This window comes from Mytilus trossulus, chromosome 7, assembly GCF_036588685.1.
Source record: "Mytilus trossulus isolate FHL-02 chromosome 7, PNRI_Mtr1.1.1.hap1, whole genome shotgun sequence".
NCBI lineage: Eukaryota > Metazoa > Mollusca > Bivalvia > Mytilida > Mytilidae > Mytilus > Mytilus trossulus.
The window spans coordinates 39,917,751-39,928,845 of NC_086379.1; the positions used below are offsets into that span (position 1 = coordinate 39,917,751).

General features: G+C 33.2%; 1 protein-coding gene across 1 annotated transcript; it reads right to left on the minus strand.

The window, feature by feature from the left end:
• Positions 1–1,264: 1,264 nt before the first annotated feature.
• Positions 1,265–9,269, minus strand: LOC134725074 (mucin-2-like). The gene is made up of 4 exons (XM_063588588.1): positions 4,815–9,269; positions 3,683–3,771; positions 3,076–3,167; positions 1,265–1,925 (listed from the first exon to the last, which is right to left on the minus strand). Exons 1-4 carry the CDS (start codon positions 8,543–8,545, stop codon positions 1,638–1,640), a joined length of 4,200 nt encoding a protein of 1,399 aa, XP_063444658.1. The 5' UTR covers positions 8,546–9,269; the 3' UTR covers positions 1,265–1,637.
• Between the last annotated feature and the right edge of the window lie 1,826 nt (positions 9,270–11,095).

The following is an 11,095-nucleotide window of genomic DNA, read 5'->3' on the forward strand; positions in this document are numbered from 1 at the left end:
TATATATCCCTTTCTTCATATTCATGATCAATTGCATTTATCACATGTTTTTCTTTTGTTTCTTTGTTTGTGTATTTGTATTTTTTTTTTGTATTGTGTGTATTGTTTATAGGTTTGCTTTTTATTCAATGTTAAATTCTTGTGTGTTTGTACATTTGTAAAATTATGCATGTTTTATAGCTGTACATTAATCACTTTCGAGAACACGTCTGATATAGTGTTAATGTATTATGAAAATACAAATATTTTATTGCTTTGTTTACTTCTTGTTCTGTTTTATCACAAGATCATGCATAACCGGTTATTACTGGTACATGCATTGTAACTGCCTTTGGAATTTGTGAACAAGTTCTTTTCATTTATTAAAGAATTCTTGAGATTTTTTGTCTGTTGTTACAATTACATATTTTGTCATTGTGATCCAAAAGAGAAATTATTAGTCCTGTATAACTGTTAGTTGTTTTCCTTCTAGTTTTTGGTTCTAATATTGTTCATTTTTATTTCTCTTGAAAGAAATTTTTAATATCGTTCCATCTTCTCTAACTTGATTTCGGTTCCTTCAAAAACAAATTTAATGTTAATAAATTACAACACGAGTCTTGTCGATTACAGGGCATACTATCAGTTTGTCTACACTGAGACTACTATAACACATATAATAGTATCAGGTCTACACGACCAAAAAAGTAAACCAATTCTCATTAGGGTTTAGTGTTTTATTGACTAAAAGTATAAAAAGGATTGGACACTAGTAAATCATATTTATATATAGTTCTTTCCAAATTACAACTATGTAACAATCTTATGTGTGTATGAGCATGCAGTATATTACAAATTATACAATACTTTTCGAGTATATTTTGAGCAAATGAAAAAGGATATAAAAAGATCGCTATCAAAATTGGCAAAGGCGATGATAACGAGTACGGACTGCTAGTGTATTTATACTACAGGGGCGGATCAAGCCATTTAAAAAAGGGGGTCACAACCAAGAGTAAAGGGGGGATTCTAACTATATGCTCCCATTCAAATTCATTGATTTAAAAAAAAAAGGGGGTTCCAACCCCAGCCCCCCTGGAGCCGCCAATGTACTATATCATGTATATGACAAGACATTACAAACGCTTTCATAACTTTTCATTAATCCATTGAATTCATGATTATTTTGATGTATATTTTGATTTTGGATATGAGGTAAAGCTGTTCGTCCTTTAATGTCTTTAATTTTTGAACTTCAATCTTCATTATAAACAACATAATCATATACACTAAATCATAAGATTTTTATTAATATTTTGTACAACGATAATAAAATGGGACTATTGTCATCTGCTTGTCAACAATGAAATCAAATTATCCTGCTAATTTGTTCAAACAATAAATAACTTCATTTTATGAAACGAGAATTACACAAGTAAACGTTAACAAGACAGAAAGCAACACATTGTTCTCCTTCATAGAGTCACGAACATTAAAAACGTTACAAAGATAGAAATCAGTGGCCCAGCCGCTTACATCCGGTCTATCTTTACAAACAACTGCTTCGCAAGCGAACGATGGTTTTAAAGCGGTGGTAAACCATATAAACTTGAATCTGAAAATTAATCTGTTTTCCAACTTTTTTTCACACTGAGTTTTCAAGTTTTGAATAGATTTTCAATCGAAATTGCCTTAATTCCAGAGGATGGAAGACTTTCCCTGAATTCCGACGAAAAAGGAGACAACCACGCCAACAATTGATCAGGAAAATGTAATCCATGAACTTTTATTGACTTGGACTTCGTATTGTCCACATAGAAATAAGGCGAGTCGCCCCTAGTCGGTCCCCTATCCTTTACATCAGGTTTAAACTCGACTGGTTTAAAAGGGTTTGGTGTTGTTATTACATATCTGCTCTTTTCACAAGGTATTTTCGTACATGCAGTCTGAAATAGGAAAATAAAAAGTACTGACTTATTCTAAATAAACTTTCGCAATACATAAAGTGAAACAAAATATCAATACTCAAACAGAACTACAAAGAAAATCAAGAAATCCATGGCCATAATTCATTATATAAATTTTATAAATAAGAAAAATTATGCATGAAGCAAGTCAGGTATGCTAAAGTTATTTTCCATTCGTTTGGTGTTTGTGAGCATTTGGTTTTGCAATACGATGAGGGAATTTTCGTTTTGAATGTTCCTTATAGTTCGATATTTTTTATTCTATTTTTCACCCCACAATGGCTAGACCATTAAGTGTTTATTTAGATCAAAAGTTTTTGTCAACTGTCATTCATTTCTGACGTGTGTTATATGTTACATATCTGGTCCATCATGACTTAAATAGAAGGACTTTCTATATATACGTTCATAAAAGTGTTATAAAACTTTATTACCATCTAAAATTATTCAGAAATTTAATGATGTAGTGTAATATAAGTCATGGATGTGAAAGAGGTTACCCTCTCCCCCCAAAAAAACAACAACAAACATAACCAACTGTGAAACAGTAGACATTCAAGTATTAACTTAAATGCAAACAATTTCATGTTTCTTTTTATAACATCGGTGTTTTTCATATTGGACATGAAACTATGGATATAGCAAACTCAAACTAGCGGTCTCGCATTTTATAAAAAATATGATTATAGTTATCGCACTTTTAAAAACTCAGAAATCAACAATTCAAAATACTGAATCTGTGGTTTCGAACACAAGTTTTGTACTCCGAGTACTAAGTGAAGGTAGAATGGACCATGTTTTCGCTGATAAGACATTCGTAACTAACATTTACAGATCATATGTCAATTCATTTGTTGGGAATGATTATCATAGCAATTGTATTTAAAAAAAAACCACCACAGAATGATTGTTTTTGTTGCTGAAAACGATCTATACCATATCAAAACATTTATAAACTTATGCATTGCAATTTTATAAATAAACAGATTTGTTTTATTCTTAAAACAGATGATGTGGTTGAAAAATAAATGTGCTTTTAATTTATTTCCTCAAAAAGTAGGATTTTGACATTTTTTGCTGAGAAAGAAGTATATCATGGCATATTAAAATAATGTGTATCTTTACTTACCAATCCACCGGAACCACAATAACACAAATTGCCACAACGGTCCATAACAACAGGCTGGCCTAATTCAATTAACATATTCTCATGCTTACATCCTATAAAAAAAAGTATATTAAAGCCTTTAAAATAAAAAGAGATTCATTGTTTTGGGTGATACATGTTGTTTGAACTTTCAATTAAAAGATGTGTTTATTGTTCAAACAAATATAAAAGAGAGACGAAATATATCAAAGACACATCCATACACATGTGTTCTACATTGGGGTTTGTGCCAGTTCTCGTTGAAGTTTCGAGACCAATGTATAAGGTTTAAGAATGAAAACATATTGGTCCTTTATAGCTTACTGTTTGGTGTGAGCCAAGGTTCCGTGATGAAGACCGTACTATGTATTATAATTGTTAACTTTTTTTAATACATTGTGGCTTGGATAGAGAGTTGTCTCATTGTCACGCATACCACATTTTTTTTTATATATCGTCCTGAATATGCATGAAATATTTGCCACTGGACTTTAAGCAATCAACCATAAATTATTCTATCTTCATATTTATTCTTTGATTTGTTTACAAAATATCAAACAATAAAAGAAAACCTATCAGTTATACTTACCAGGTTTACAAAAACATGTACGTGCTTTTTCGCCTTTAAAACAAAGATCGTTTTGATCTGACAAACACACTCTGCCTTTCGGACACCCCCTTAAATAGAAAATTTGAAAATGATAAATACATGTTAAAATTTAAGACGTCAATGGACTATAAAAACACATATAACCCATCTTCAACTGTATATTTTCTTAGAGGATATGATATTGGTCTGTACAAAGAATTATTTTCTTTCAAATAAAGATTAACTACATTTATACAATTTTGATGATTTTACTACATTTTGAGATATACAGATATCGCATGTACACATGTAGCTGTAGTTTTGACGATATCAGTGGTTAATAAATTATCATAAATGTACAGTGTTTAAACATATTATTTGATAAAAACACATTTTTCATAAAAATTATACTGAAGAATGATATTTTTTGTCAGAATTTTGGGACCCCCTCCCCCATTATACACAGAAATGTTTACAGTTTCTTGCATAATAATGAGGTATCTATGATTACACTTTAAAGAAATTCACTGTATAAATGAACTCCTGCTCGTAAAACCCCCATTATATAGCTATATAGGAATAAATGACAATATTTGTATTAAAATAATGATTTCTCAGTAATGGCAGGTCATAAACATATTTCATAATAACCATAAAAACTGTACTACATTGTCATGACTGTCACATTTGCGAGTTTGAAATTACAAATTCATCAAAATAGGACTTAAGGTTTCCGAAAATGTTTTTAACTTGTGTTGCTATATGAAATTAAATAAGAGGGCCATTCGGGGAAGAGGCAACAATTTCGACATATTATACCTTTTATCCTATAATTACAACTTCAATAAACACAACATAGACGCCAGGTTCAAAATTGTGAACACCGGACGCGCGTTTCGTCTGCACTTCAAATGATTTTGTAATGCAATTGAATCAAAACAGTCATAAAAGACAAATAAAGTACGAAGTTGGAGAGTATTGGGTATCTCCGAAAGGTATATCTATTCCCGAGGTAGAAAACCCTTATTATTTCGAAACATTCAAAGTTTGATTAACAGTCAATATTGTATTAATCTTTAATGTTAAGTCGTAAGATAGAACTTGCATTTTTCTAGAATCAAACGTTACTTACATAGTGACACAATTGTGTGGAATCCTGACCGCAGGTTTCATTGTAGAAGATGGAAACCTTCCAGTAACGTGTTCTGGAAACACCATTTTCACCTCTGTTGTTGGCTCCCGACTGGTTGGTGTTGTTGTTGTTGTTGCAGCTGTTGTTTGATTCGTAATAGATTCGGAATCGTTCGTTGTTGAAGTATTTGTAACTGCAGCAATCGTTGGCGTCGTAATTTCGGAATCGTTCGTTGTTGAAGTATTTGTAGCAACAGCGATCGTTGGAGTCGTAACAATTTCTGAAGCTATCGTTGTTGAAGTATTTGTAGCAACAGCTATCTTTGAAGTCGTAATAATATCTGAATCAGTTGTCGCTGAGGTTTTTGTAGATACTGCGATCGTTGGAGTCGTAATAATTTCTGAATCAGTTGTCGTTGAATGTTTCATTGGCGCTATCGTTGTAGTCATATTTAATTCGGAATTAGTCGTTATAGAAATATTTGTCGTTGCAACTGTCGTTGGAGACGTAATCATTTCGAAACCAGTCGTTGTCGGAGTACTGGAAGTGATATTGGTTGTAGAAAATAGTTCTTGTGTTGTTTCATTCGTAGTTGTTTCCGGATTAATGTTAAACAATTCTGTAGAACTATTTGAGGGAGATGTAGAGTTATCCAAGTCTTTTTCTGTTGTTGAGGACTGCGTCGAGGTACTGTTAGTTACTGGTGTTGTGGTACTATCCACTGTTGTACTTTCAGTCGTTGGCAAATTGGTAGTACTTAAAATAGTTGACGAAGATGTAGTACTTCTCAGGGTTTTGCTAGAAGGTAGTGAAGTTGTTGTTGACGGGATCAGTTCAGATTTCTCTGTAGTGTATATTTCTCGTATTTCTGTTGGTTCATTTGAATATGGAGTTGATGATATTGTGGTTGACTCTTCCAAAGGTGATGTTGGTTGTATTTCTGTTTGGTTTTCTGTGGTAGTAAACATTATTGTTGAGTCCTCTGAAATAGATTTTTCGGTTGTCGACTCTTCTAGAGTTGAAGTTGATAACAATGTAGTTGACTCGTTTGATGTTAGCATCGTTGACGTTTGTTCGTCATTTTCAATCATCGTCATTGTTGTAGAAAATTCTGTTTTATTATTTGATGAAAGGGTACTGTTCAAATCATTAGTCTCATTTTGGTTTGATGCTACTTCGGTTGTGACCGGAATATGAACGAATATACCTTTAATTGTTCTGGTTTCTGGTGTTGTTGTTTGATCCTCACGTATCATAGGTATATATAACGGTATTCCCATAATTTTCAAACTATGTTTCATATCTATTGCTTCGGTAGTTGTAGGAATGTTATCCCCCCTCTTAACAATTTCTGGTCCTTTGGACAAATTTGAGGTAGTAGGTAAGTTCGAAATAGAAGAACTTAGTATTTGTGAAAATGGAGTTGTAGGTTTTTCCATTTTTGTGGTTGTAGGTGCTTCCGTTGTTGTTGCTGTTGTAGGCGCATCCGTTGTTTTAGTTGTAGGTACTTCCGTTGTTGTTGTGGTTGTTGGTACTTCCGTTGTTGTTGTTGTGGTTGTAGGTACTTCCGTTGTTGTTGTGGTTGTAGGTACTTCCGTTGTTGTTGTTGTATGTACTTCTGTTGTTGTTGTGGTGGTTGAAGGTACTTCCGTTGTTGTTGTTGGAGGTACCTCTGTTGTTGTTGATGGTATTTCTGTTGTGGTTGTAGGTATTTCTGTGGTTGTTGTTTGTACTTTCGTTGTGGTTGTAGGTTCTGTGGTGGTTGTTGAAAGTATTTCTGTTGTTGTTGTAGGTACTTCCGTTGGTGTTGTATGTGCCTCCGTTGTTGTTGAAGGTACTTCCGTTGTTGTTGAAGGTATCTCTGTCGTTGTGGTTGTAGGTACTTCTGTTGTTGTTTTAGGTACCTCCGTTGTTGTTGTAGGTATTTCTGTGGTTGTGGTTGTAGGTACTTCCGTTGTTGTTCTGTGTACCTCCGTTGTTGTTAGAACTTCCGTTGTTGTTGTAGTTACTTCTGTTGTTGTGGTTGTAGGTACTTTCCTTGTTGTTGTAGGTACTTCCCTTGTTGTTGTTGAAGATGTTTTAGACATTATCAAAGGACTTTTTGTTGAGATGATTGGCGGTTGTGTGGAATGTTCAGATATTGCATTTTTCGTAGTAGTTTTTTCCTCTTTTACCTCAAGATAACTGTAATCAATTGGTAGTCCAAATGGTATTGAAATGTGTCTTGCTGTTGGCATTTCTGATGTCACAATAGGTTTAACCGTTGTTACAATAGGTTTAAACTTTATCACAATAGGTTTAACCGTTGTCACGGTAGGTTTAGATGTCGTAGTAGGTAATTTCGTAGATATTGTCTGTGATGATTTAGTAGAACTAATCATCTTTACTTCACCAGTATTTGTTGGAAATTTCGTGTAAGATTTTGCAAGTTCATCCAAGATCATGGTTGTGATGTTATATGTTAAATCCTCCATTGAAACAGACGTTAGTGTACCTTGTGTACTTGTTTTCTCAACAGACACATATCTAGTTACTGGCTCATATGATTTTGTTGAAGATTCTTGAAGAGGTTTTATATGTAACGAATCGTTGTCGTCAGTGTCGCGCCATTTTGTTTGGCCTGACTTTTGAGTAGTGGTGTGTGGTACTACGGTTGGTTGAAAAGTTGTCTGAGGTAAACCAGTGCTTGTTGTTTTCTGGGTAGTAGTTGGCGATTGTGTTGTTTTTAGTATGCGAACGCGCTTCACGTCGTTGTTTTTCAAAGTTGGTAACCTTGGTGCTTGTTCAAACAAAGCAGGAAAAACAGGAGGAACAATAATTTGCGGCATTGTAGTCTGGTGTAACATAATTGGTGAAAAGGTAGTTTTAGGCTTCGGTCTAGGTCTAGGTCTTATTAAGATTATAGACGGTGGAGGTTGCCTCCTTGATATTGGTCTACGCGTAAAAACTCTTGGCCATGGTATTGGTGTTGTACTTTCAAATACTGAATGTACAGGTTTGTTCTTGGCAATTGGAATAGGTTTCATAGTAGTTGTCTGCGACACTGGTTTTGCCAAATCAATGATAAGCTCATTCAAAATAGGCACAGGAATAAAAACAGATGCTTTTGGTGTTGTAGGTTCTGTAGAAAGAACATAGTCACTTATAGGATTGAACAGATGTATTGATTTTGGTCTTTGTGGTTTAATTGTTGTTGTACGAATTGGCATTGCTTTTGCTGGATAAGTAATCCTTGCTCTGTTTGGATGAGGTTTTCTTGGGGCAACAGTGTATCTATATACTGATTTAGTTGACGGATTAAATTGTTTTGTTGTTCGGTAAATTTTCCTCTTCACATGTTTCGTTGGATTTCCTTTGCCAAATGTTTTTCCGGTTAAAACTGGATATTTAGATGGATACCATTTGACCTTTTTTGTATTTCTACCACCAGGATTCAACATTTTACTCCGCATTTTATCCCTATTCAAGTGTAATGATTTTGGTTTCCATTTATACTTTGGTGGTGGCCCGTCAAACGGTACACGTAATCGTGTATGGATAATCGTAGGTGGAAACCTAGGTGGATCCATGTTAAGATATTTCGCATACATGTCCTTTGAAGGTCTATATACTTTTGTACTAATATGTTTGATTCGTTTTTTCCTCTGGATTTCATTCCGTCCTTTACCATCACACGATATTGATAAAAACACAAACACAAAAACAAAACACGAAACAAAATCAAATTTCATAATGAAGTTAACTCCTTCTCATAGAACTGAATATCCTTTTCTGACTTGTATTATTTAGTCATAATATCCACACAGCAGTTCACATTTAGAAACAATACCGTTACACATCGTCTGGTCGCATACATGATCATTGTTGTTTGTTATGACAGTAAGCTTCCCCCATCACTATTGATTTTTGGTATCCAAAGTGTCAATGCGTATTGTTTATGTCAGGATTGGTGCAGGAATAACCTTAGGTTGTCTATGAAATGAATGACCGACTTTGCTTGATAAATATAAACACTTATTCCTTCAAGAAAAATCGGCAGTTTTTGTAATAATTCGAAAATATTTAAAATATAATACGTATGACAAAAGTAAGTAGTTCCAATGAAAAATATCCAAGAGTATAATTATAAAGTTAAAGGTTCACTTAATTTTTACCAACAGCTTTGCGTAAGAAAAAATATAACCATTATGAGAACAAGAATGACGTCGCGCAAACCAAAATGGCATGAATATCTTCTAACATTTTGATGAGTAATTTTATGACATTTTCCCTGTTTTAGCACCTGTGTGTATCTAGTTCCTTTTGATGGTTTCCTTAAGGGGACAACTAAACTGTCAAAGTTAGCAATAAAACCGACAATCAGAAACAAGCTCTGTTGTTACCGGTCATATACTTGTAGGTATAACAAAAGTCATAAGGTCCAGTGATTGGTCATCTAGCTTATCGTTCAAACATAACCGACGAGTCCTTGGATGTTTAATTGTGGTTTATATTTAATGGTTTTCGGAATCGATATCTTAAAGCAGAAGTTATATAGGTTCTCAAAACGGGCAATAAATAAAAACTACAAGAGAATTCGCACATGATTGATACAAAGTACAATTAGGTTTGACAGATGTAAATAAATTTCAAAACAAATTAAAAATTTTCACATCGATGTCATAATTATTTAGTGAAAACAAATCTTTGCGCAGTCACTCTGTTTCATAATAAGGCAGCTCAAGGTCAATTGACTTTATGATCTTATTGAAAATATATTTTTTAAATGTATGATATCATCACTGGTGGCTTACCGTTAAAAACGTATGATGTCATTAGCTGTAAGAAAATAGAAATATAATTAGGGGACTTTATGGTATATTTGTGTCTGCTTTTCTAATTAGACCATTTTTGCATCTCTATTTAGACGGTTTTGGCAGTGCTATTTAGACGGTTTTGGCAGTGCTATTTAGACGAGTAGATGAAATATCAGGTTTTAGGAGCATTTCGCTTATATCTACATTAGTGGCTGTCAAAAAGATGTGTATTTCATGAACATGTAAAAAAAACCCCAATTATTGACATTTTACGCATTTGTGAGGGTAAAAGGTTAAATGTAATGTCGCAATTCTGATATACTTTCTGTTATCATTGCGTAACACTCAAATTGGAATATGCAAATTACAAACTGAAAAAGAACATTTGTTTGATGTGTGTGTGTGTGTGTGTGTTTTCACACCTATTGTAAACAAATTAAACTAAACATATAGCAATGCATGATAGTGCTCTTTGCAACAATCGTTGAATCAGCAACAATTCATTATATATATTTATAATGAATTATAAAATCAAATATGGCTAATGGCAATAGACTTATATCATTGTGCAAGTTCTTTAACATGACTTTGTTATGAATTTAGTTAATGTAAAAAACGATTGTTCTTTCTTTTTCTATTTTTGTAGCAATGAACGCATTTATTATCAAAACTTAAAACAGGTTCAGGTCGCAATATTTCAAAAGAATCTATTTTAGTGTATTTGTTTTAGGAAGTCTTAGTCACATAATGGTGCTTTCTAAAACAGAAGTTCCGGGACTAAAACTTATAAAAGATCACACAGGGTACTTGGATAACAACGACTGTCCATTGACGTAAGCAATCCTTATACTGCATGACCATCTTTTTCCTTCCGGTCATAAATAATTATATTTCATTAATGATTATTTTAGTATCAATTATGTATCAATGAAGTTTGTATTTTTGGACATAAGTCATTTAAGGTCCTGCACGCGTCAACACGATGTCACGTAATGCCAAAAACAATAATAAAAAAATGCCGCTATTTTCTTGTTACGTTGGACATTTTTATTTCGGACATTTCCCCCCAGAACGTGTTGCAATTGTGGCGCCAATGTAAACGTACATGTACTTGTATCGCTCATTTCTGTCAAAACATTAATTACCTATTAATTACATATCGTGATTGATTATGTATACAAATATTTGATTTTTTTGTCATCTTAAGATGTGACGCAAATTGTGTACAGTTTTATTCATCTGCAAAGAGTGCGTATACATGTATACAGAAATGTAATATCGACAGGCAAACAAAAATAGGGACGAGAGAAATATGATTGTTATCCGTTCATGTAGAAACTGCTTATGTTGTGTTCTCTCTCAAAAATGTACATACTAAGATTAAATAAAAACAATAAAAAAAGATTGAAGTTCTAAATTAAAAATTACACTTTAAAAAAATCAAATTAACAACAAAAAAAACTAAGAACTTAGAATTAGAAATTT

What these genes read in the sequence shown, in the direction of transcription:
- LOC134725074 (XM_063588588.1), bottom strand. Translation starts at nt 8,545, where the DNA reads ATGAAATTTGATTTTGTTTCGTGTTTTGTTTTTGTGTTTGTGTTTTTA. An exon ending in TACATGTTTTTGTAAACCTG is followed by an intron (nt 3,168 to 3,682) that starts GTAAGTATAACT and finishes TTTTTTTTATAG; the next exon opens with GATGTAAGCATGAGAATATG. An exon ending in ATTGTGGTTCCGGTGGATTG is followed by an intron (nt 1,926 to 3,075) that starts GTAAGTAAAGAT and finishes TTCCTATTTCAG; the next exon opens with ACTGCATGTACGAAAATACC.